General features: G+C 39.0%; 1 protein-coding gene and 1 long non-coding RNA gene across 3 annotated transcripts; one reads left to right on the forward strand and one right to left on the reverse strand.

The window, feature by feature from the left end:
- Positions 1–366: 366 nt before the first annotated feature.
- Positions 367–4,157, forward strand: LOC147330777 (uncharacterized). Its single transcript, XR_015129109.1, has 3 exons — positions 367–620; positions 1,746–2,024; positions 2,592–4,157. It is a non-coding gene; the product is annotated as an uncharacterized LOC147330777 (long non-coding RNA).
- On the reverse strand, positions 2,302–26,076 carry LOC147330778 (sodium- and chloride-dependent GABA transporter 2-like). 2 transcript variants are annotated; one of them, XM_086292576.1, is made up of 15 exons: positions 25,829–26,076; positions 25,260–25,453; positions 24,974–25,108; positions 15,954–16,094; positions 15,667–15,754; positions 13,719–13,851; positions 12,784–12,918; positions 12,526–12,629; positions 12,007–12,131; positions 11,367–11,479; positions 11,134–11,271; positions 10,851–10,953; positions 7,499–7,599; positions 6,456–6,626; positions 2,302–5,474 (listed from the first exon to the last, which is right to left on the reverse strand). In XM_086292576.1, exons 1-15 carry the CDS (start codon positions 25,837–25,839, stop codon positions 5,325–5,327), a joined length of 1,842 nt encoding a protein of 613 aa, XP_086148702.1. In that variant the 5' UTR covers positions 25,840–26,076; the 3' UTR covers positions 2,302–5,324. The 2 variants fall into 2 exon arrangements, with proteins under 2 accessions (XP_086148702.1, XP_086148703.1); XM_086292577.1 differs by lacking the exon at positions 25,829–26,076 and adding an exon at positions 25,559–25,786.
- Positions 26,077–27,376: the final 1,300 nt, after the last annotated feature.

The following is a 27,376-nucleotide window of genomic DNA, read 5'->3' on the forward strand; positions in this document are numbered from 1 at the left end:
ATCCGTTACGCCCACAGGTGTTCCGTGGGTGTGGGCATGCTCGGTATCTGTCCTGCGGGAAAAGAAAGAAACACACACACACACACACACACACACACACACACACACACACACACATCGTTTTCTTTCTTAAATGATCATCCATACATACACACATAGTATATATATATATATATATATATATATATATATATATATATATATATATATATATATATATATATATATATATATATATATACAGGGACGTGCAGAGGGGGGGGGCTAGAGGGGCTTGAGCACCCGCCCCTTTCCTGATGAGTGCCCAAAGTGCCCTTTTGTTGAGGCAACTTTAAAAAATTTTTTATTTATTTATTATTTTTTTATGTGTGTGTGCGTGCGGAGTCCTGTCTGTGCCCCTCAACAATAATATTTAACTATTAATCATAGTTTTGCTAAATAAAAGGATCTGGCTTGCATCAGTCACATGATCACATTTAACCAATGATCGCCCTCGACGGCAGAACGCGCTGGTTACGAGCCGGGAACGAGCTCACAAAGAGCACGCGCATTTTTTGCGGTCCGGAGCTGTAGGAGAAACACAAATTAACTCAGAGACACAGACTGATGCGACAAACCCAGTAAGTAGGTGTACAGCGTGCACTGTAGTGTGTAGCACACAGGAGTATTAGCTTATTACGTACACGTTGGTAAGCTGTCTTGTTGCAACTGACGAACTGAAACAAACGAGCGTGCTGTGTGTGCAACAGCGCGACAAACATTACCTGTCCTTTTATTAACTCCACAAGTAGTGCTGGTCATAGCTGCTGGCTACCTGTGTAAGGCTGTCATGGGTCTGTAGCTCTGTCCACCGTTTTAGGGAACATATTTAGTTTTAAAGTAAGTTTCCGGGCTTTTCCTGCCTTTCTGGAGGGATTATATTTCACTAAAAAACGATCTAATATGCATGTCCACTGTTAATGCCCCGATAGGGCATTAACAGGGAAAAGGGGGCACAAAGACATACTTTTCTTTCTTATTCTCATTTAAAATGTCTAGCTTTTAATAAATAATTTTCTGAATCTTACACCCAAAGTTTTAATCTGATGTAAAATGTATAGAAGTCCATTACTGTATATAGTAACTGTTAAGTCTAATATACCCTAGTAAGCTATAATACTTTTTCCTTTGGGAAGATACCATCTGTGCAGTCTGCAATTCTGTTGAAGAAAGATGTTGAATCTATTTAATTATTCTTGAAAAATAATTTAATTCTGTGCATTTTTTTTCCACACTGCATCAAATTAAAGTTGATTACATCGATTAAGCATCATGAGGTGGAGGGTGGGGGGTGGTTCCCTGTTTTCTTTTGCTGGGAGTTTGCAACCCTATTAGTTAGGTTGCTTAATATTTCGGCTAAGTACTCTTTAAAATACCAGAATAGGAAGGATGGAGTAGGTTTAACTTTATTAGATTGATCAGTGTTGCTGAACTATGAAATATTTTGGGTGCAGTGTATTTTTTTTACATACAGGTATAACAGAATAGCTTTAGTGTTGTTGTTTATTTAAACTTGAGTATGAACTTATACAAAATGCAGCAAGATATTAAAAAAAAGTTTTATTGATTAAAAAACACACTATATCAGATTCATATTGGTATCAGCAGATATCCAAATTTATGATATCGGTATCGGTATCAGACATAAAAAAGTGGTATCGTGCCATCTCTAGTTTTAACCAGCTTTTATCTTCTTTTTATGTCAGAACAATAAGAAGAAACTACTTTTGGCTACTCCATTGTGACAAGGGTTCACCACAGCAGGATCCTCAGCATGTTTGATGTGGGAAAGTTTCACACCAGACAAACCCTGAAGGGATTTGTGTCTCTGGCTGGATTCAAACCAGGAACCTTTCAATCATCAAGTGAATGTGTAAACCACTGCACTTTGCAGCCACTTATCTTTACGATAGACTTGGACAATCACATGCCCAGCTCCTGGAAAGTCTTCTTCAGCCACAGAAACCATCCTCTTCCATGGATGTGTAGGTCTATCTTGCAGACCTCACCACTGTTTTCTCTCTTTTCTCTGAATTTGACCTTCTAATGTTCTCACTGTCTCTTTAATGACTTTCTAATGTTTTAACAATGTAAAAATCACTCATTCATTTTCACTGGTAGCATCTTTGACTGCATGTTGTAAATTTTCAGCAGCAGCTTAAAATGCAAATGCCACCTTCTGAACACCCCTCAAACATTTACCTGCTTGATGTATGAAGAATTAATATACTTAAAAGAAAGAAAAGACAAAGCACACACATATCAATGAAATGGCTTTAGTGCAATTATAATTGAGCCCCTCAAGATGACGGACAACATATAATTATTGCAAGAATTTGTAAATGATTAAAGCAATATTTTTGTCCAACCCCCACATTAAATCTCTAAAACCATGTCTACATCAAATTCATAACTGTACGTAACATAAAATCTTCCTACCCACACAGCTAAAATAACAGAAACCATGTCAGTGTATAAAATATATGTTGAGCTCACTGTATCCACACACACATCAGCTGCAACTTGATTTTTTTGTTTGTGTTTTTTTTCAGATTGTGTAATAATCTGAGGTCACAGTGGACGGTGATAATTTGCATCTTCTGATCCTTGAACAAGGTGACAGGCTGTAATCCTTTATCCTTTACTGAAAAAAAGTGTTGGCAAACTTCACAAACCTTGTTATCTCAAAAGTGTGTTATTGCTCTATGCCTCACAGTGACACATTATTGCTTATTGTGCATGTTGCAGAGACCTGGGCGCTGTACTACGAAGTGGTTTAACTAATTTTCCCTGTGGTCATTTAAAAAACTAAACAAACCCAAACTCATCTTGAGTGGTGTTTGTGGTATATGACACTACGAAGGCAACTGAGATGTTGGCGAGTCAACTCAGTGTTGAGTTGCCTTCATATCGAAAGGGAACTTTTGGCACAAGAATATTACATTAATATATTTCTTTCAAAGGGAGCAAGTAACACTTTCAACAACAACAACAACAATAAAAAAGGCCATTAAAAATTTTACACTGCCAAGTCAAAAAAACAAGAACAACTCAAATGTTTTATTAGAATTGCTTCAAATTTTGATGACAACGCAAATTCCCATGGTATCGTTTCATAATCTTAGGCAAGAATTGCACAAATTTTTCACTAAGATCTTGTATTGTGTCAGCTGATTCATGTGTGAAAATGTTGTCTCGTGTTCCACAAACAACTCTGTGCAATATTTGCAATATTTTTTCTTATATTTGACTGTGCAATAATCACTGTGCAATATACTCACTCAAATGTGCAATCCACTGGTATTCCTATTCATCCATATTATATATTCTGTATTTATATATGTGTATATGTGCATATTTGGTATATTTATGTGTCACACAGTGGAAATTTGTATTTATCTTGTATATTGTTTTTATTCTGATTTTTAGTGTTTATTTATGAGTGTCGTTTTATTTGCATGGTTTTATTCTGTTTCTATTGCATGGTTTTTAGTGTTTTATGTGACATGGTTTTTATCCACTGTGGACTGGCTGCACATGGGACAAATTAGCTGATAGGGACCACCTGCTGAGGCAGGGGTGTGTCCAGAGGTGGCCTATCAGCTGTGTAAAGACCTTTTAAAAACAGGCTAGCTGAGCACTGAAGGAGAGAGGCCCCAGACTGGAAGGTTAATGCGAGATGGCCAGCGTGACGCGGCAACCCAGTCCTGACCTCATGGAACGGCAACAGTAAGAGACAACGCGTGTGATTGGCAGCAGGGCAGAGGTTTACCTCTGCCTGCATTTGTGAGTAGGGTCTCTACTGTTGTTTACTGGGTGCCGCTGGATTGGGAGAGGGTTGCCATGGCCATGAGCCAGGGCCGCTTCTGGGACCATTGTTCTGGCCCCTATTTGTTATTTTACAGGACACCGATGCAAGGGGAGCTGTGGCGGTGGTCGCATGATGGATTCGGGTGCAGAACGCAAGCCGGGCTGGGAAGTGATGGGCCAGCGGAAGGACAAGAAGATGGGAGGCTCTTTCTTGTCTGCCGAAGACGAGGCTGGCGTGGACTCTGCTCTAAAGAAGGAATTCCTGGCCTGCTGATGGACCCATAATGAACATGTGGCATAATTATACCGGGGGGGGGGGTTTGGTGAATGTAGAAAATGGTAGTTTTACGGGTTTTAGAATTGTTTTATTTAGTTTTAGTAGATTGACAACATTTTATTATGTGCATTTTAAGGGTGTTTTTATTTGTGCTCCCTGGCCTAGTAATAAACTGTTTCTGATCAGACCTGCTTCCTCTCTGTGCCCGTGGTATCTGACTCTCTTGCTCCCCCTTGTATTTTAAAGAATCTTTCTTTTTAGTGCGACCGCTTTAGTGTCGCCACGTGTTACATATGCTCACATCCATACTCTCAATCCCCTTTATTGTAACATGCAACTTCTGTCGGTGCTGCACTACTGGAAACTGAATTTCCCAGAGGAACCCACCCGAGGGATTAATAAAGTTTCATCTAATCTAATCTTTCAGAGTTGCTGAATCCTCGATTTGTCTTCTCAGAATCATGAGAAAAAAAACCACATTGATGGCAATTCAGTACATCAGCGGTAGTCAGCTGACCACTGATAAGTAGTTTTCCTAAAGCCACACAACTTGTACTGTCTTAACAATGTGGAAATGCTGTTAGCTTCATAAAACTTTTTTCCCAAGATGAAAAAATTTCATCCTTTTTCCCCAAGATGATGGTTCACCATCATTCTCTTACCAGCTTGCTTATTTAAATACGGGTGGTTGCTTTTCTTTCTTTCTTTTTTTGACCAGGCAGTGTAAGACAGATTCAGCATAGATGCAGGAGAAAATTTAGAAAAACTTTTTCCAGCTGCCTACATTAATAGGCTTATCAATATTATTGCCACATTATTAAAAGTACATTTCAACACAGTTACAGTTATGAATTCTATCAATCAGCAGAAATTGTGGCAGTGTTTGTGGCAATCTAATGTGAAAGTCAACTACAAGGCTCAAGTGCTTTTGTTTGAGGATTGTGGTGCTAAATAAGAGCCAACCAAACACTGGAATGATTTGAAACTGATTGCTGCTAGCAAGACAAAAAATGTAGCGGGGAATAAAGTTACCTCGCTAGTCACTAGTCTACACGGTCTCTCAAAACTCGACCTGCCTCTGAACTCTGCTAGAAGTCTTCGGAATTAATGATCTTATCAGTATTTCCTTTACAAAACCTTGAGTTTAAAATAAAATAAAAACATCACATCTGAAAAATTTATAAAAATGTTATGGTTTTCAGACTTGCATCTCCATCTCAGCTCCACCTCTTCCCTTGTATTCGTTGGCAACAGGAGTAAGAGTAATGTCTGGGTTTAAAGGGCACTGCTCGGGCTGCTTTGCTTTTCTGTGCGTCAAGCTCTGCGGGACGCACAGCTGCCTGAGGTTCTGTGGAAAGACGATCAGTTCAGTCCATTTGCAATAAATCATAACTTTTCAAAATGTGCAGAAATGACCAAACACCTATTACAGCTTCCCCAGTGTCCCTCACTATTGATTAGATTACTGCTAATTTGTTTGTTCTACGAATTTTGAAAATGAACAAGTTTACAGTTTAACAGACAGGATGATGGCCGGGAGTCTTCTACTTGATCTGCTGACTGTTCCTCTAACACCAGAATGAACTCAGGACTTCTAATGGAAATGTTTTAATAACTATTAGATGGATTGTGATGGGATTTAGTACAGATATTAATGCCCCCACACAGGATGTAGGGGATAACTTTACTGAGCCCCTGATTTTTCATTATTCTTACATGTTTCCAGATGGATATCTTATCTGAACGACACTGGAGCATTTTTTTTTTAACTCAGTGACCTTTCAGCCAGTCCAATCTAATGACGGCCTTTTGGCTTTTCTGGCAGCAAAAGCATATTAAAGTTTAAGGTAATCCATCAGGAAGTATTTTGTTGTCTGGTGCCCAGCTTTGCTAATGTTTTTGGCCTAAGATGAGTTGCTGAACTGTCTGTGTTAATAACTTGTGTCAGAGAGGCTGCAACTTTAAGGACACTGATGTGAAAAGCTTTTACTTTAAACTACAGAATTGTAAGGTTTAATGCTCTTGAATGTGTTGGGCTGTTAGTTAAAGAAAAGAACATTCTGATGTGTTGGCAGATTAAAAAGCTCATATAGTTTTAGATTTTTAAAATATTTTGTTCGGCACCAGTAACAAGAGGAGACATGCACACAGCACTGCTGAATCCAAGCATGGACACTGTTTTGATCCATCCGCCACACTACCTTAGCCTGACTGCACTTGTCATGGTGGAAAAACATTTAACACTAAACTGAACTGAATTAGTAACAAGATCACCTGGGAGCTTAATGGTGTTTCGGTGGTGCTCCTGTTTTCTTTACTGAGTGCATACCTGCCAAATTGTCCCTTTCATTGTAGTAACTTTAAAGATGATCCACAGAGGAACTAGAAGAACACAGAACAGTCCAAGAAACCAGCCCAAAGCGTACGCCCAGGTCGGATAGACGTAGGTTTTGTTGAACTTGAGAGGCTTATATTTCACAATTGAAAAGACAAAAGTACCCTGAAAGAAACACAAACAACACAACAATGAAGTTTTGAAATTTTAAAAGAAATTCAGTTTTAGAAAAATCTTTATCATCACCAGGGAAAGTACAATGAGTATAGGTTGCTAAGTATAAGTTATCTACAGTTACTCTAAATGTATATGGATACTTTTGATTTGTGTTCTCTTCATCTGGGAATATTTTCTGTGGATTCATTGTTCCTTCATTGTCAGCAAATCTAAAATAAGTTATTAAAGAATTTGATTTTTGGTCAAGAAACATCTTGCTTGCAGATGCTGGTGTCACTTTCCCTCCAAACCCCTGTTTTCCCTGCTGACATATTTATCTGGCACGATGCTCATTGACATTTGTCTACAAGTCCTTTAGTTTCTGCTTTGCCTTGCTGGCTGTTCATAGTGTGATAATGTAGGGTCCTTGCATTATGCAATAAAATACATCTTGAGATGACTGTTTTTGTGAACTGTCTCTAAAAAATAATCCTGAAATAAATGAAAACAAACACACACAATAATTAATAATGAAATAAACTATAGTAGATTTTCTCTTTTTTCCCCCCACTTTTCCTATCTCTCGCCACCATATTCGTATAACTGTCTCATACTAGTTTTAGTGTATCACCAGCAGGGTGCACCCTGCACAGTTTATCACAGAGTCATATGCCACAATGACACTGGAAGGTTATGGACACTTTTTTCTCTTCTTTATTCACTTGCATCTCTTGTTCATTCCTCACCTCAAACTATTTCCTGAACTAGAAGAGGAAGTTTTAGCTTTCAATTGTTGTTTGGTGCTTTATCACAAAAAGAGTCCACAAGTTTTCATGAATAAATTAGACTACTTGTGTTCTTAGGAACTCCGTTTCACTCACTAGACACACAGCAGGGGTAACGTAAAGCCAACAATGCTTCATTAGAGGCCAGGGACGATAACCTATCATGTCTTCAATGTTGTCATAAAGACGATCAGCACCTGAGCAAAACATGAGAAGTTAATAACAAGGTTAGAATTATCACTATAAATTTTACCAGGACTGATAAAATAATAATAAAATCATAAGAGTTATTAATGAATAGAATCATAAAATGCTTTCTACAAAGTCAACCAAAACAGTGAAAGTCATTCCTAAACAGTGTTGGACAAGTTACTTTAAAAGAGTAATTAATTATAGTTACTAGCTACTTCTTCAAAAAAACTAACTGAGTTAGTAACTGAGTTACAATATTCTAAAAGTAATTAATTACTTGAAAGTAACTATTGTGTTACTTTAAAAAAAATGTTTAACCCTCTGGGGTCCAGGGTATAATTGGCCATTTTTAACTACTTTTGATTTTCCCTCCACATTTCACCTTTAAAAACGATTTACTTTGCCTTGTTTGGTATCATTCTTTTCAACACAACCTCACCTGTCTGAATTTACAGTCATCTTTTCATTTTGACATACTGTATTAACACAATTGATCTAAAATCAGACAAACAACATAAAATCAGAGTAGAAAAGTTATATTTGTACTGTAACAACCACAAACATGTTTAATGAATCATATTTCATAACTTTAAATGCAAATATAAATTGTCAATTTTAAAATCCTATGCACAAGTTTTGCAAACAAAGTTATTTGCATCCATTTACCTTTTACCTTGATTTTTTAAATAACCATTTCAAACTATTTATAGAACAATCAGCTGTTCTGCATTCAATAAGATGCCACACAAATTATTTGTGCCACTCCAAAACAATAATTTCTGTCCACTATAAAGGAGAACATCACAGCCTGATACCTGCAGGCCTGACAGCAGCAGGTGTTTCACTCCTTTTTCTACCTGGAGACAGCAGTCGCCTCATTGTTCTGACACACAACACAAAACTATCCACAACACTACACACTAACTACACAAGACAACACATTAACTACACACTCCAAACACGCTAAATTCACAAATCTCTCACGTCTCAAAACTCGCTCTCTCTCTTTTTCTGTTGTCTCTCTCTCTCTCTCTCTCTCTCTCTCACCATCACTCCTAAAACTTCCCCTGTTTGTTTGTTTGTTTGTTTGTTTGTTTGTTTGTTTGTTTGTTTGTTTGTTTGTTTGTTTGTTTGTTTTGCTCATAAGCAGAGAGTGCTTGCTAGCGCTGTCCTTAGACAGTAAACGTGACAAAACTATTGAGGAAAAAACGCCGCCTATATATTGTTTATCATGACTCTGGTTTTACGTGGCCTATCAACACAATTTAAAAACTGGTATATATCACCTTGTTGCTTTGTCATGTTGAAGTGGTCATGTGATTGGCTTACCACGACTACTTTATTCTTCCTCAGTCAAACAGCAGCACTCATGCGATTGTTTTGCCTCCTTAGCTCCAGGTGTTGTGCAAGACAGTGACCGTGATTACCGTTAGTTAGATTACTCGTTACTGAAAAAAGTAATGCCGTTAGAAACGCCGTTACTTGTAACGCCGTTATTCCCATCACTGTTCCTAAATAAGATAGCTGTACGATGTCAGTAGATGACAATTGATTTTTAACAGTCGTGCAATCAGTATTTGCCAATTTATCTGACACATTATGATTATTGACACCGTGGTGCCAGTGGTTCGGTCCTAGTTGAGCATCACCGTCTCACAAAGAGTTTAATAACAATATTTACACTTAGATATGAATGAAGATATCAGCTGACATCACCGCTTCACACACCAAATGTTTTTCTCATCCTAACCAGGAAACACTGTGAGGCGGTCCATAAAGCTTTGTTCATGCATTGCAGATGTGTTGTTATAGTTGAATGTTTAGTGTTCTTTAGATCTTTTGCGTTCATTCACATTCAAAGAATCACTACTTTCAGCTGATTTGGTGCCACAAAGTACACACATAAGGAACACTAAATGCATTTGAAAATGACACATTTAGTTAAAGCACAAAGAAAAACAGTAAAATGAAGGTCTGCATATTAATTTTTTTGAACATACAAAATATGACCACATCTTCTCCAGTCTAAATAACCTCAGCACTATCCCGCACATTATCTTTAAGCATCAGTTTCTTCCATCACATGAATAGAAATGTTTCAGGCCATTGCTTCTAGTAAATAACGGGCACACTGTACACATCTTGTACAATTTTAGAGCTAACCAAACCATGCAAAGGTTTAGGCAAGCTTAGCTTGATCTCTCAGATGATTACCAAGGTTACAAGTTCCACATCAGCCAATCAATCAGCAGCCACTGGCTCATCTAAGTAGCTCCTTAGTATTTTTAATATTAAGACAAATGATGCAAGGAAAGTAGGAAAAAGCTATAGGACGGATTTCCAGGTATCTTTAGTTTGCAACACTATTAACAAATGGTAGTTAAAAGGAAGTTGATGTGTGAAAGAAAACCTAACCTCTAGCAACACCTGCCAAACCACAAGACTTTTATGCATAATCGACACTAAATTCAGCATCAGAGGTTTGCAAGTTTGTATATCTAAATTAGGCTAAACGGAGAAAGTCCTATGGGTACATGAAGTTAAAGCAGAACTTTCTAGCCACAACACATGTCAGCTGTTAAGCAGTAGGATGGATCCATTATGCCTTCAGGTTATGTTTCAGCCAGTGGCAGTAAATACAAGCAGTTTTTTTCACAAGGCAAATGTCCAAACATTTGCTAAAAAAGCTAAAAATGAAAAGAGCAAAGCATCAACAACAACATTTCAACATGAGTACATAAACAAAAGGTGAGAACCCCACCTGTCACTCTGTTTCACAATTTGAGAACCACTGATTTAACGAATTCCTTAGTTAGCAAGAGGGAGATATAGGAAATATTAGATGAGCCTCTGGAAGAATGCAGTAGTTAGTGGTCATAATTTTAACCTCTAACTAATTTGAGAGCTTTTTTTTAACACTAACTTCACATAATTGTGCTGTTGGACTGGGCCTGAAGGGAAAACTCCACCTCAATAGAAAGTGTTTAAAAAGTGAAGCTGCTGGTAAAGTGGTGCTGAGCCAGTACCCACAAGACACGGCTTATTCTTGTGACCCCATCTGAGCAAGATTCAGAATAGCTGGAATGAACGCCTATACAGTAAGCCTAAATTTTGGCCTTTTAGTAATAAGCGACTCAATAAAAGCAGTCTTAAGTGTATTTTCAATTAATGTGGGATTAGCAGGATTTGAATCAGCTTTCTTAGCCAGATCTGTGCAAACATGCAAGGATTTGACTCTCGGATTTTAATGACTCACCATATATCCATCCAATCGCTATCGACTGACACACAGAAAGAAGGAGAAGATTGTTTCCACTACACACATAATGATCAAAGAGTTGAAGGAAATACAAGCCGCCCTGCAGGAAGACAGAGAGGTTAATTGGTATAGCTAATCAAAGATAAAGACAACAAATGCATGCATACAAATTCAGTTTTGCCTAGAAAGAAGTAAGTTAAGAGTAATGAGCACTGGTCCATTTTTACACCCTACTGAGGGTAGTGTAAAGACTTGTGGGAAAGTTAATCAGAGCTCTCACCTCGGTGACGAGGAGGAGGCCGAGAAAAAAGCAAACAGAGCAGAGGCAGAGCAGCAGCAATTCTCGACGATAAGCTCTTCGAAACACATTGGGGAACATATCCGTCACTGAGGTCATCAAACACTCCAAACTCACAAACTGCAAGAGACGCAGACAAATCAAACACATTTACTAAGAACCAAACATGTACAGTGGTGAAAAATAAACAGGATTTCTATTGGCTTAAAGCAAACCTGTGTATCTGCCCCCAACAAGATGACCATGATGAAGAAACATATAGCCCATAATTGAGGTAAAGGCATCATGGCTACCGCGCGCGGATAGGCAATAAATGCCAAGCCAGGTCCTGTTCAGAAATATTTTCAGTCATTGATGGCAACTTAAATATTTTTGGATAAAACTGCTTACTGCAGCCTTCTCCCAATTTATATTTTAGTTACAGCACTCTAAATGTTTTAAATCTGGACTCACAAATTCTTGCAACATCCTACTGTTAGGCATAATGACCTGATAGCATTCATTTATTTCATTGGAAGGAGTTTAAGGTCAGGAGGATTGTTCAGGATTAAAGGCGGGGAATTACTGTATTAGCCGTGCTTAGCTAAGAGAAGCTAATACAGGAATTTTGTCTCCAAAATTAAATTAAAGCCATTTCCATGCCAAGTAAAAACACAGGCCCAGCTTTTCCATTTAGCATTGCTTTGTTTTGCCTTGATTTTGGTTGGGTTTTTTTTTGTTTGGTTGATTGGTTGTTGTTGTTTTTTTTTTTTTTTGGGGGGGGGGGGGGGGGTATTTTAAAGTGGATTAATAAAACCCACTGACAGTGTAATGACTTCATTAAATATAACAGAAGTTGTGTAATGACTGCCCTACCAGAAGCTGCCACTTCTGATATTGGCAGTCCTTGTTCGTAGGACATAAATCCCAGAACAGAAAAGATTGCAAACCCTGCAACAAAACTGGATCCTCCGTTAACCAAACACAGAACAAATGTGTCTCTGTGGAGACAGAAGAAAACACACAGCATTCAACAAAGAGCAAAACAAGAAACACACTTAAAGCAAAAGCAGCTGTTTAAAATGTTGAAATATGAAAAAAAAAGTACCTTGCTGCCCAAGATATTAAGTGAGAAGAAAAAAGTTGTACAGGATTTGAGCATTATGTAAACTTTTTTTATTTACAGTCTGCATGTTATTAAGAAAGCCTGTGCAGTTTTATGAAAGTATCACTTTGGTGCTCCCTGCTGGCTATTTTAAAACTAAGTGGCCAGGGATTAAATAACGTTGAAAACATCTGTTTAGTGCAGTTTTATCTTGTCATAACAATAAGATTACTAGAATTTTTGAGCATATTTTTTTTAATTTAAGAACATGGGCGGGGGAGCGTACTCACTTGTAACAATCATTGTTATACTTATTGTAACTGCCCAGAGCCGTCAAACTCCCCTGACAAATCCCAAAGGAGAAAAGGACTTGTGCACCCGCGTCCATCCAAACCTGATGCCAACACACAGATATTAGTTTACTCATCACTAAATGATGATATTCATTGTGTAAAATGTAGGTATTTTAGTATTTAGGCTTCCGTGGGTAGCGTGCAAGCTTGCAGCTTTTCTTGGTATTGACACATTGTTTTGATCTTATTACTTACTTGAGGGTCCACCAACCTTGTGGGGTCAGGATACAGGTAAAAAGCTAAGCCGTTTATGGCTCCTGGTAAAGTGAGTCCACGAGCTAACAGAACCACCAACATCACGTAGGGAAAAGTGGCCGTAAAGTAAACTACCTGTCAACAAGAAGGAAATGCATGGTTCAAAGCAGACATCACAGGGACAGTGTAAAGTTTGATGTTCTTTGGTGTAAGAAAACATTTTTTTTCCATCTAAACATATTTCAGACAATACATTCCTCATTTGTGCCATAGTATTGTCTCTCTTTTTTTGCTTGCAAAATGAGACATGACTGCTGTCTGCATTTAGGTGTAACTCCTCTTCCTCCAAATACATCCCTGTGCCTCCTCCCAAAGAGTTCAGATTTAGTTTGAGCTGTTCACAGAACATTAAGCAATACTGGAACCATGTGATCTTTGAAACTTAAGAGGGGGTTGCTGTTACCTTAGGTTCTTACTCATCTCTTTTAGAATTGCACATGTGCAATTCTAAAAGAGATGTGTAGATTACACTACTGCAGTAGTGTAATCTACACAGGAAGCCACTCCCAGGGAGAGTACCAACAGTCCTGAACTTTTGCCTTGTTACATCCTGATAAACTCCAGCTTGTATGTATTTCTGTATTGTCCTTCTAAGGTCCTATGAAGGTTCTTTTGATTGAAGTATATGTTCCCACCAACAAATTTATATGAGACGATTAAACTTTCAGCAACCAGACCTTGGATGTGACTCTGATAATTTTCTTTTCAGTGACCAATTAAAACAATCCTGGTATTTTCCAAGGGTTCACAAATGTATTCTTGCAATATTACTTCAAAAGGTACCGCAGATGTGATAGTAGATGTATAAACTGTGTTTACAGAACTTATTTTCTAAATGTAGACTAATAAATCATATTTTAAAGATGTTTCTCTACCTTTCCAGTGGACTTCACTCCTTTCCAAACACAGAAGTAACAAATGATCCATGCCAGTAAGAGACACAAGGCCAAATCCCACCTCAGGCTACCAATCTCCTCAATCCCTTGAGATATACCCAGTACTCTTCTCCTGAAAAGAAACCCATATTATTTGTTAAAACAAAAGCCATTTGGGCGCAAAAGAACTTTTTTCACAACTACTATAAGTGATAACAGAGTTGACACAATGCAAATGTTACAATATTTATTTACAATAAACCAGAAAGTCAGTTATGTAGTTGCCCATCAGCCAGACACTAACCTCCCTTATTTATCTATATAGATATAAAATGCACATAATTTCAACAAATTCAGTGGATTCAAATCTCATTACCTAAAATATGTTCAAGGTATTTATTTAGAATGCAATTCTACAGATAGTCTTTTAGTTCTGATACGTCTTCTTTTATCCACTTGTCTAATTCCAACAAAAGTGTATTTTTGTGACAGGCTGCTAGTCACAAAGTGCCTAAAGATATCATTTCAGAGTTAGGTGCTTTTTCTACACCTAAATGATTGATGACAGTGTTTAGTAGTTAGTAACACAGCAACAAAGAAGCAACAAAGAAACACTTCGAAAGACTTTCAGACTTTCACTTTCAAAACTATTGAGCACTTAAAAAATAAAAAATAAAAAATAAAATAAACTACAATAAAATCTGGCAACTTGGAAAAATATAAACAATGAGGGGTGGCTCAAGACATTTGCACAATACTGTAAAATCCCAAATACTGGAACCTTGATTTAATCAATTAATGTATCAAATGATACAGTGCAATACTTATACAGTAAACACCACAGATGAAAAGGAATCAGAAATGATTATACTTTTATTATATTCAGTAAATGACATGTTACTGTCATGGAGTTAAAATGATAAGGTGTTATAATCACTGTAAATGACTTATTTTGCATTGTGTTGTTTGGTGGTTACTAGGCAACATGATGAATCATAATATGTAAAATAGATAAGAACTTTTAGCAGCCAAGTTTGGTTGCATAACTTATGACCATGTAAGAGGAGTTTGTGAACAAACTGATACATAGAGATTTGCTGCATTTTAATGTGTGAAGTCACTAGTTGGCTGTAACCAGTCATATCAGGGGCAACTTAAACTCATTCAGCGCCAAGTGTTTAAGTTCAGGACTGTTGTGAGTATATGATTAGTAGTAATCTTGGCCACAAAAGTATCAGCATGCCACTGATCACATTACTGATGTCAGTACATTTATGACATACATGGTGATAAGAAGGTACCAATCATACCTTCTTAATATTGACTATATCAATAGGACCACTCCTTCCATAATCGTGACCAACAGTATCATGATTAAAATCATCCAATAGCACAAAGGTGGTATGCTGTATGTGGTACAAAGTGATATTTCAAGCAGTTACATAATTTGATATTTGGCGAGTTCATAATTTTTATCAACACTGAGAATCGAGACTGGGCCAGATGAGCGTACAGCTGTGTACAGCCGCGTGTTATGACTAAACACGATGTGACCTAATCAGTATCTGAATAATCCAACACAAAAATGACTTGATGGTATTATCGCCAATTATCAGCATCCATCCCAAAAAGGATCTTACATCTGTACCAGATTACAAGAACACATCTAAAGACAATGAGAGCTAAAAAGATGGATGTTCCAGATTAACAATCAGGAAATTGTATTTGGACTGATTATGTAGTGTGGTTACCATGTGTATACAGATTGCTTACTCTGATAACTATTGAGAAATAATGAGCAGCTATTGGTTAACCAGTATGGAAATGCTGCTTTCCAATAACTCAAATATATGTTGTTGAAATTTAGGGACTGATGGCTTCAGTGTTCGGCAAAAGCTCCAGAGGTAAATCCATCTACCGAGGTCAGACACATGTCATTTACACTTACTCCCAGAATTCTGTTGCTGGTGTTGTTGCGTTTGCAGCTGCTGTCCAGTTGGATGACGCATTTGCTTTATCAAATTCAAAACAAGACTCTGACAAAGAAAAAAGCAGAGCCATGTCAACAAAGTTTAATCTATGTTTGATAAAAGAGATATTAGAGACTACACATTTGTCAAGCACAAAATGACCTCACTGTCATGTGAGATTCCCCAAATCATCTAGATCACCATGTCAATAACTCTGAAATAAAGAATGACCACAGTGAAATCTTCCTTCGCTTTGAATAGCTACCTGTATTCCAGGAATTCCTGCAGCTAGCCCATGGAATCTCAGCACTGAAGGATGAAAAGAGGTAGAAGAAAGCCCATGCCTGGATCACAATGTATGAAACAGCAGCATATGCAATCACTACCTGGGTTGCATATCCAATACCTGAGAAGATAAAGTGGAGTCAGTATATATTATAAAAAGGCAATTAAATTATACTGCAGCATATGGAGTATATTTCAATGGCATCCAAAACATTTAATGTACTTTTGTTTGTTTTTTTAAACCTGCCCTGCAAGAGAGTTTCACAGAACTATCTGGAAAGTAGCTGTTGGAAATTATTTTGAAAATAATGGTGCTAACATCAGTCCAAAGTAAGAGGGACAGAGAGGTGGTGACAGTCTGGGAAAGCTAATTCACTACACAATGCATTGTTGTTTAAAAAATGTGTTAGAACCAACCAAGAGAAGGTCTGACTGAATGCCCACTGCATGTAAAAAAAAAAAAAAAAAAGAGCCCTTCAGAAAACTAGGACATCTTACTATTATCACGGATTGAAGGAAATAGAAACCACCTTATGTTTCTCTTCAGCGCTGTAGCCAGGCTGACAAAAAGTCAGAGCACTGTTAAGCCAACCATTCCTTTAACGTTCACTAGTAATGACTTCATGAACTTCTTCACAAATTAAATTTTAACCGTTAGGAAAAAAACGACTCATAATCATCTCACATATGTAACGTTATCTACAGCTACCTTCAGTACCATTGATGGAGTCTTTTTCTTCAATTGATCTTTCCGAGTTAACTTCAGTAATTACTTCCTCCAAACCATCGACGTGTCTTTTAGACCCCATTCCTCCTGCCATTAATGTGTGTCAATGTTTCAATCTTAAATATGATGAGCCTAAATCTATTTACCAGCTATGTACCACATGCCTTCAAGCTGGCAGTAGTCATCCTAGGTAAGGCCTATTTCCAACTTTCTTTTTATCTCAAAAATCCTTGAAAGAGTAGTTGTCAAACAGCTAACAGATCATCTGCAGAGGAATGGTTTATCTGAAGAGTTTCAGTCAGGTTTCAGAGCCCATCACAGCACAGAAACAGCCTTAGTGAAGGTTTCAAATGATCTTCTTATTGCCTCTGACAGTGGACTCATCTCAGTGCTTGTCATTGACCTCAGTGCAGCATTTGATACTGTTAACCATAACATTTTATTACTGTGATTAGAGAATGCTGTGGGTATTAAAGGCACTGCGCTGCAGTGGTTTGAATCATATCTGTCTAATAGACTCCAATTTGTTCATATAAATTGAGGCTCCATTTTGGAAAAAATATCCTATGCAGTGTTTTCTAATTAGTATGAGCTGTATGATACTGAAGGATAAACTCAGTGCGCTTAGTGATTGGAAGTATGCCCAGTTTTTTTAAAAAAAAGTTATCTGCTCATTACAGTACACACACTCATAACTGTCCTCGTGAGAAGCCTGTAGAAGGAAAAATGTTATTGTGTGACAGTCTTAAGGCAAAGGAGGGTCGGATTAACAAAGTTTAATAAAAAGCTCACTGGGGACTTCCCCCTTCGACCCCTTGCATGAAACCTTGTGCGATGCAAAAGCGATGCTTTTGGTCCCTTGCAAGAACAAACGCTCCAGTTCTTGACTTTTCCTTATTTTTGTTTAGTTTTATTCTGACAGTTTGGTCCTTCGAGTCAGATCCATCTACCCCACTCGCCTCGGGAACGCGACCGAGACCAAGCACAGGGGTGTCTGGGATTCCTTACAATCAAAGATCTCCCCCCCCCCCCCCCCCCCCCCCCCCCCAGTGTTGTTAAAAACACCGTTTGAGGACATAGAGGCCGGGAGCAGAGGCAACTAGAAGTGTGACAAGATCCATGAACCAGAGGAGCAACTTGAATTGGGAGCAAGCGGTCTGGGCCACTAACACGGAACCTCGAGTGGAAAATAAAGTAGGCCTATTACTAGGAGTCAGGCACTTGAGGGCTTGTGCATGTTAATAATAATAATAATAAATAACCATAAAATAAAAATAAATTGGAAAAAAGACTAGCTATTTAAAATGGTTTGTGTGTGACTGACCAGTGTCTCCAGTTGAGACAAAGGGGAAAATCTCACAGTGACAACAAAATCCACCGGACCACGGACCAGTTGCTCAGGTGAACTCCGTATTACCTGGGTTAATGGGACCAAGGTGGACAGGATGAACAAAAATGGTACAGATACATTTGTACATTTCTCACCAAAAACACCCAGGTACTGGTATAGTTTGGACATAGTACCAAGTGGCCCCAGCAGTGTGACACCACAGTTGCATGACATGACCCGACGCAGAGCAGGACCTTACACAGACATCCAAAACACAATAGGCATACACTGCACCATGTCTTACAAAGACGACCCGGGCTCAGATGCAGCTTATGAGCAGAAACTTCTTCAAACCCAAAGTGCCCCTTTATTCCTCACAGCTTTATATTGGAAGGGAGCATAGTGGTGGCCTGTAAATTAGGCCCTGAAGAAAAAGGCCAGTACAGAGGATTTGAAGCTCCTAACGTGTCATTAGCGAAAAGGAAAACTGAGAGGTGGCAGGATTTAGAAGCCTTTGTAACAAGATTTGAGGAAACAAGGGATTGGGCTGAAGAAAAGAGACACCCAGGCGTACAGTACTCTCCCTCTTTGAAAGCATATGTTACCAGGTTAAACTGGAAATACACCTGTTTCCTGTAAAGAAAGCATCCCTATCACAAAGATGGAGGTTAGTGCAGGACCTCCAAGCAGTAAGGCTACAATGGCCACATGATGATCAGACAAAAATGTATGGCTAGACTGAATGTTTTGGACAGCCCCACAGTCTAAAGTCTCCAATTGCTTAGGAGGGTGCCTTTTAAACTGGACAGTAATAATAGTCCATCAGTTCTGAGATGTTTTACTGCCGTTCCAAAACTCTTCAATCACTTATGATACTAATTGTCACACTCACCACTATCTGTTTCCTGCAGGTCCCTCGTGATGTAGAACCATATCCCGGAAACTACACCTGCTTCACAAGGGCTAATGGAAGCTGGAACTTGGGTTACTGACACTGATGCATGTGAAGTGCACTGGTTTTTAAACCATACTGTTGGTAAAGCAGATGTTTGGTGGCTGTTCGGGGATAAGAAGCTAATATATTGAAATATATTAATGAAATAATGAAATATTCTCCTCTAACAAATTCACATGAATCCTCGTGGAACATGCCAGTTGTTAAAGCAATAAACTATACTTCACGGCACTCTACTGGGGACATCTCTATGAACTTCAGATTAAAGGAATGCTTCTTGCAGTCTCTTATTAGCAATTAGCAATAGTTCATTATCCCCTAGCTTCCATCACGGGTTCACTGCTTATAAGATTAAGTGACTTAAATATAAATTATATTAGAATATGTCAGTTGAAAGCAAGTGTAAGTGCAGAGAAGCTCAGCTGAAAGATCAGGTGTCATTTGTTTCCACAAACATATTCCATATACCAGAGATACAAAGAAAAATGTCCCAGGGCTTTGACTTGAATCACATGACACACTTCCAAATTGGCAACTGCAAACTTTGCTGGCGGAAAATAGCAAGCCAAATACTTATTTTGGACTATATATTATTTTGTCATATAAAACAAATTTCACTGTTTTGACTAAAAATGTATATGTTTTCTTAAAATACAGCAGCAGACATTTTTGCTTTGACATTTTGGCATCCAATGCAATTAACTTAATGCGCTTTCACACTTTTACATAACAAGAAGTTACTCTAATATGCCTTGCCTTTAGCCCTACTTATGGAAGTATTTAAATGATAGTGTAGAAATATATTTGTGTCTGCATGCATACTTATAACCCTGTGTAGATTACAGAAAATTCTGAATAAATTCAAACTTGTTTACCCAATTCTTGTTTTTTAAGGCCATTACAGATGTACAGTGGGTACGGAGAGTATTCAGGCCCACTTAAGTTCTTCACTCTTTGTTTTATTGCAGCCATGTGCTAAAATAATTTAAGTTAATTTTTTCCTCAATAATGTACACACAGAACCCCATACTGACAGAAAAACACAGAGTTGTTGACATTTTTGCAGGTTTAGTAAAAAAGAAAAACTGAAATATCACATGGTCCAAAGTATTCAGACCTTTTGCTGTGATACTTATTCATTTAACTCAGGTGTTTCCATTTTGTCTGATCGTCCTTGAGATGGTTCTACACCTTCATTTGATTGATTATACTGATTGAACTTAGGAAAGCCACACACCTGTCTATATAAGACCTTAAAGCTCATAATGCATATTAGAGCAAATGAGAATCATGAGGTCAAAGGAACTGCCTGAAGAGCTTAGAGACAGAATTGTGGCACAGAGCTACCTAAGGTTACAAAAAAAATTCTGCTGCATTTAAGGTTCCTAAGACTATAGGGGCCTCCATAATCTTTAAACAGAAGATGTCTGTGAAGGTTCTCAGTCATCCAGGTCATCGTAGTCAAAGGAGCTTGCAAAGAAAAGCGTCTGGACTTCTTTAAGTTGCATGAAGACGTTTCACCTCTCATCCGAGAAGCTTCATCAGTTCTAAACAGAAGATGTTTGGAATGACCAGAACCCTTCATAGAACTGGCCGTCCGGCCAAACTGAGCTATCGGGGGACAAGAGCCTTGGTGAGAGAGGTAAAAAGAACCCAAAGATCACTGTGGCTGAGTTCCAGAGATGCAGTTGGGAGATGGGAGAAAGTTGTAAAAAGTCAACCATCACTGCAGCCACCAGTCGGGGCTGTATAGCAGAGTGGCCCGCTGGAAGCCTCTCCTCAGTGCAAGACACATGAAAGCCACCATGGAGTTTGCTAAAAAAAAAAAAAAAAAAAGCTGCAGGGACAGGACGACTGGTTGCAATCGAGGGAAAGATGAATGCTGCCAAGTACAGGAATATCCTGGACAAAAACCTTCTCCCGAGTGCTCAGGACCTCAGACTGGGCCCAAGGTTTACCTTGTAACCAGTCAATGACTCTAAGCACACAGCTAAAATAACGAAGGAGTGGCTTCACAACAACTCTGTGACTATTCTTGAATGGCCCAGCCAGAGCCCTGACTTGAATCCAATTGAGCATCTCCGGAGACCTAAAAATGGCTGTTCACCAACATTTACCATCCAACCTGACAGAACTGGAGAGGATCTGCAAGGAGGAATGGCAGAGGATCCCCAAATCCAGGCATGAGAGACTTTCTCACGTCTGTGAGAATTTTACGCTAGGGTTAAACTTGCCCTTCAGGGAATATTGACACCTCTGCGTGGTAGAACTGACTTCCTTTTTAAAAAAAAAAAAGTGTTTCAACATCTCTGCCATATTTATGAATGGAAGGGGTGTGAGTCGGCTTCATAAATCAAGTCAACTTGATTTGTATGGCACTAGTCAGACACAAGGTAATTCAGAGTGCTTTACAGCGGGATAAAAGAGGAAAACAAAAAGATATTTTAAATATATAAAGCATACTGTATATGGATACATGTCATGATGTAAAGCATGCACAAACAATCATGACAGTAATATAACAACAAGCAAAAATCAAACACTTTCCCATGTTCACATATCTTGTTATATATATTTATGTCCTAATGTGTACTATTGACCATCTACTGTAGATGCTATCGTCACAATGAATCTAGGTGGTTTTCCACTACAACCTCAGTAAGGGCAATGTCAAAACAGTGCTAAAACTATGGGAAGAGCCAATCCTCCACAAACATGCCTTGTAATGACTAATCTTTAAACCGTATCCAACCAGCAGGAGTTACAGCAAATAAAAGGTTAAGAAATCTATAAGAGTGGTTAAAAAGACGGAAGCAATGCCTGGCTCCGCCCCAAAGTCTGCACCTCTCCTCTGAGTTGCAAAATGTGTCATGCGGATCACGTGGACTTGTACACAACATCCATCAGGTTTTCAGGAGTCACAGGCAGTTTTCTTTTCTGCTTTGGCAAATGGGTGCAAGCCTTTTACCACAAACTTAGTCACTGCTCGGTGACATTCGTCTATCCTGGCCTGAAAGGAAACGCTACCGGTAGACTGCAGCGAGAACTGCCAGCATCTGAGCCAGACTCTGTCTGTCTCTCTCATCATGGTCACCTAAATGCACAGTAATGGCAGGTTTTGTAATAAGGCAGATCGCGCTAACATAATATGCACTGTTGTTGATTATTTACCTGCCGCATTAACGGGAGAGGACGTGCTGCTGGGTTGAGATTCACGAGTCCGGAGTGGAATTAAAAACACGACATTCATTTAAGCTTATCGCGTGTTTTTTGCATATTCGTAGTGTTTCCTCCCTTAAATGAAATATCTACTTTGCAAGTATTGCAAGTTGCCCCGTTGTCATCCGTTCTTGTAAAGTATAACCAAACTTTTGAGTGTTTGGGCCTCTTAGGTACCATGTTTCGATACCCATCCCTACTCATGTCTGTCCCCAGCACATACAGTGCAAAAGTATTCGGCCCCCTTGAACTTTCCCACATTTTGTCACATTACAGCCACAAACATGAATCAGTTTTATTGGAAGTCCATGTGAAAGACAAATACAAAGTGGTGTACACGTGAGAAGTGGAACGAAAATCATGCTTGATTCCAAACATTTTTTTCAAATAAATAACTGAAAAGTGGGGTGTGCGTAATTATTCAGCTCCTTGAGTCAATACTTTGTAGAACCACCTTTTGCTGCAATTACAGCTGCCAGTCTTTTAGGGTTTGTCTCTACCAGCGTTGCACATCTAGAGACTGAAATCTTTGCCCATTCTTCTTTGCAAAACAGCTCCAGCTCAGTCAGATTAGATGGACAGCGTTTGTGAACAGCAGTTTTCAGATCTTGCCACAGATTCTCGATTGGATTTAGATCTGGACTTTGACTGGGCCATTCTAACACATGGATATGTTTTGTTTTAAATCCTTCCATTGTTGCCCTGGCTTTATGTTTAGTGTCGTCATCCTGCTGGAAGGTGAACCTCCGCCCCAGTCTCAAGTCTTTTGCAGACTCCAAGGGGTTTTCTTCCTAGGTGGACAGCCTTGTCTCGGTAGGTTTACAGTTGTTCCATACTCCTCCCATTTCTGAATGATCGCTTGAACAGTGCTCCGTGGGATGTTCAAGGCTTGGGAAATCTTTTTGTAGCCTAAGCCTGCTTTAAATTTCTCAATAACTTTATCCCTGACCTGTCTGGTGTGTTCTTTGGACTTCATGGTGTCGTTGCTCCCAATATTCTCTTAGACAACCTGTGAGGCCGTCACAGAGCAGCTGTATTTGTACTGACATTAGATTACACACAGGTGCACTCTATTTAGTCATTAGCACTCATCAGGCAATGTCTATGGGCAACTAACTGCACTCAGACCAAAGGGGGCTGAATAATTACACACACCCCACTTTGCAGTTATTTATTTGTAAAAAATGTTTGGAATCATGTATGATTTTCATTCCACTTCTCACGTGTACACCACTTTGTATTGGTCTTTCACGTGGAATTGCAATAAAATTGATTCATGTTTGTGGCTGTAATGTGACAAAATGTGGGAAAGTTCAAGGGGGCCGAATACTTTTGCACTGTATGTGCTGGGGACAGACATGAGTAGGGATGGGTATCGAAACATGGTACCTAAGAGGCTCAAACACTCAAAAGTTTGGTTATACTTTACAAGAACGGATGACAACGGGGCAACTTGCAATACTTGCAAAGTAGATATTTCATTTAAGGGAGGAAACACTACGAATATGCAAAAAACACGCGATAAGCTTAAATGAATGTCGTGTTTTTAATTCCACTCCGGACTCGTGAATCTCAACCCAGCAGCACGTCCTCTCCCGTTAATGCGGCAGGTAAATAATCAACAACAGTGCATATTATGTTAGCGCGATCTGCCTTATTACAAAACCTGCCATTACTGTGCATTTAGGTGACCATGATGAGAGAGACAGACAGAGTCTGGCTCAGATGCTGGCAGTTCTCGCTGCAGTCTACCGTTAGCGTTTCCTTTCAGGCCAGGATAGACGAATGTCACCGAGCAGTGACTAAGTTTGTGGTAAAAGGCTTGCACCCATTTGCCAAAGCAGATGCCCTCGATTTTTGGTAAGTGAATGTGTTTAATTGTAGGCAGGGACATTACTGGATATTCTTGTGTAATTGCTGCAGAATAATTTATGTTATACTTTGTTATTGCTACAGAAGAATATTTATTTTATTATTTTACATTTACAATTTTTTTTCCTGGGGACCCTGTGACACCCCATTGAAGAGCCGTAGGCTGTGGATCTCTTAAGATCTCACTGCTGGGTTTGTAAGGCCATGTTACTCCTAAATTTCTATCTTGTTCAAAGAGAAGATATAAAACAAAGTTCTAAGCTAATGGACCTTAGTGTTCTCCTTTTTTTAAAAAAAGAATCGATAAGAGAATCGATAAAGAATCGAATCGTCAAACAGAATCGAAAATGGAATCGGAATCATGAAAATCTTATCAATACCCTTCCCTAGACATGAGAAGCTTTTCTTTTTGGCAGTGAACATAACTGATTTCTTTTTTCTTAAGTCAACAAGTTATTTTGCAATTCTCTGAAGAACGTATAATCTCGACCTTGATGTTTTTTTTCTCAGGGAAATGTTCTGTGTCAGTCAGATATGTCAGATCTGTCAAAGAACACACGAACCAGTGCAGTAGATGAGACAGCACGACAGTCTCGACACTGTAAGATACAACACATTACTCACACTTGTGCTCTGAACAAAGTTAAGTAAAGCTAAAAAACTTTTTTGCGCTTACTTCATGGTTTCATACATAACCATACATCACTCCAAAAAATAAAACCTATTATTTGAGTTATTGTTTTTCACGGAAATTTATTTAACATGCAATTCCCAAAAAGTAATGTGCATTTTTTTTTTATGTGAAACTAAAGGACAATTCAACTGTTGGTAAAGAGGGCATGTTTTCACACAGTATCAACTCTCACTTACATATTTCAGCTTTTTTTATACACTGACCTTCAAACAAGGGGCAGAAGTGCCTCCAGCAGGTAATACATCCCTGAGATGTGAACTGTCCCATAGCTGTTTCCAGGAGGAACATTGGGATGCCACAAGCAAGCAGAAACAGGACGTAGGGAATAAGAAATGCACCTGAGAGTAGAAACACGAGGATCATTACAGAAATATGCCACAAGATTTCGCTTGGGGCAAATCTCTTCAAGCATTACCCTTCATGTTCACATATCAACAATTTTGAGAGAATGACAGAAAAGCAGAGGGGATATATGTTTGATCTGCATACCTCCCCCATTTTTGTAGCACAAGTAGGGAAACCTCCAAAGGTTTCCCAGGCCAACCAATGTTCCTGCTACAGCCAGTAAAAACTCCAACTTGCTCGCCCACTGGCCGCGGTCGAGCAACTGAGTCTTCTTCATGAGACCTTTTTCTTGTCCGGGCACGTCCAGGCTGCTTCCTTTAAGAAATTCCCTCGGCATGCTGAGAAAATCAGTAGCAAATTAAGTTGTATTGGTTTTGTTCGTTTGTTTGTTTTTCTTGTTTTTTTTTTGTTTTGTTTTTTAAAAACAATAAGAAAACCCTCACCCCAATGTCCTTCCACTTCCTCCACACTTATAGGACAACTGCTGTCAAACCTTTAAAGCTCTCATTCACACTGACAGAGAGCTCTGGGGGTTTTATTGCACACATTCAGAACTTCTCAGCTGATTATTTGGCATTGCTTATAAGCTTAATTTATTCATTCGTTGAACTTAAGCTCGTAGGATAATCGGGAATTGAACTGGCGACAGAGTGCTGCCGCATTTTTTGGCGTTAAAGCGTAAAGCGCAAAAGAAAAACGCGGTGAACACCTACCTCTCCATCATCAAACTCCCGCCCCCAAGAGCCCCTTTCCAGCCCCAGAAAACTGATCAGTATTCCTCTCAGCCGCTTACACTGCGAGAGCTCTACACAGCAAACATGTCATGAACAGAGCCAAACTGAGAAACAAAGTAACCGTGGTTTGCTTTAACTCCTCTGACCCAATTATTGCTCTGCACGTTACGCATTAGAAAAAAAAAGAGGTTTGGCTGTGACAAAGATCCGATCTAATGCCACTTCCCTGCTGTATTTTTCCACTCAGACAGGAAGACCTCGAGTGTATAAGATTAGCACTTTGGCTAATAACTAAAGCAAAGCAGCTAAGCCGTCTCTGTTAATGTCATGTGCTGTAAAGAGACCTCACTGAGCTGCCAGCTGGAGGATTTGTAGCAGTGGTTCATACATCACATGAAAGCAATATAAACATTTCTGCATGCAAACAGCCATGCGGTGGGAATGACTGAACGTATAGCGTGCACCTCGTGTTATTGCGTGGTGTCTAGATGCAAGTTCTGCTTCACATCTGTACACGTGCAGCTGCTTAAATTTCCTTTCTGAATGTATTTCTCTGAGCTCTGATCGCTGAATATGTTTTCTGTGAATAATTTACTACATTGATATTGATAATAATAATGGATTGCATTTATATAGCGCTTTTCGAAACCCTCAAAGCGCTTTTACAATTCCACTATTCATTCACTCTCACATTCACACACTGGTGGAGGCAAGCTACAGTTGTAGCCACAGCTGCCCTGGGGCAGACTGACATTGCTGATATTGCTACTGATAAATATTTGTTTTTTACACTATTTACTTCCGTCTTCTAGTTGCTGTAATCATCAACTTTGGTATCGTATCTGTAACCGGAAGGTCGCCGGTTCGATCCCCGGGCTCTCTGTCCTGGTCGTTGTGTCCTTGGGCAAGACACTTTACCCTACCACCTACTGGTGTTGGCCAGAGGGGCCGATGGCGCGATATGGCAGCCTCGCTTCTGTCAGTCTGCCCCAGGGCAGCTGTGGCTACAACTGTAGCTGCCTCCACCAGTGTGTGAATGTGAGAGTGAATGAATAATGGCATTGTAAAGCGCTTTGGGTGCCTTGAAAAGCGCTATATAAATCCAATCCATTATCATTATAAGTGCTGCATTTCATTTATATTAAAAATATGTTAGTAAATGTAATAAAAATACTCTTATTCAGACTTCTGTACATATTAATAACTGTGTTGTTATTTCATCTTTAAATGGCAATATTGTAAATCAAGTTGTAACAAAGGTTGCTTTAAATGATGTGTACATTACTGAACAGTCAGTCTCACACAAGGGCGTAGATTTGGCATGGACGGAAGGGACATGTCCCCACCAATATCCAGCGAATATTGAATTGTCCCCACCAATAATTTGATTTCTTCGAGTAAAGAAAAACAAACCCGATAAAAAGAAAAAAAAAAACAAACATCTGTCGACGTCTCATTCACCCAGCGGTGCAGAAAGAGTTAAATTACGTTCTCTACTGGAGTCCTACGTCATGTGATAGATATGGC

This window comes from Aulonocara sp. 'chitande type north' Nkhata Bay, linkage group LG5 (genome assembly GCF_057382095.1).
Source record: "Aulonocara sp. 'chitande type north' Nkhata Bay isolate Kocher_YH1m ecotype deep benthic linkage group LG5, A_spYH_male_GT1.1, whole genome shotgun sequence".
Taxonomy (NCBI): Eukaryota; Metazoa; Chordata; class Actinopteri; order Cichliformes; family Cichlidae; genus Aulonocara; species Aulonocara sp. 'chitande type north' Nkhata Bay.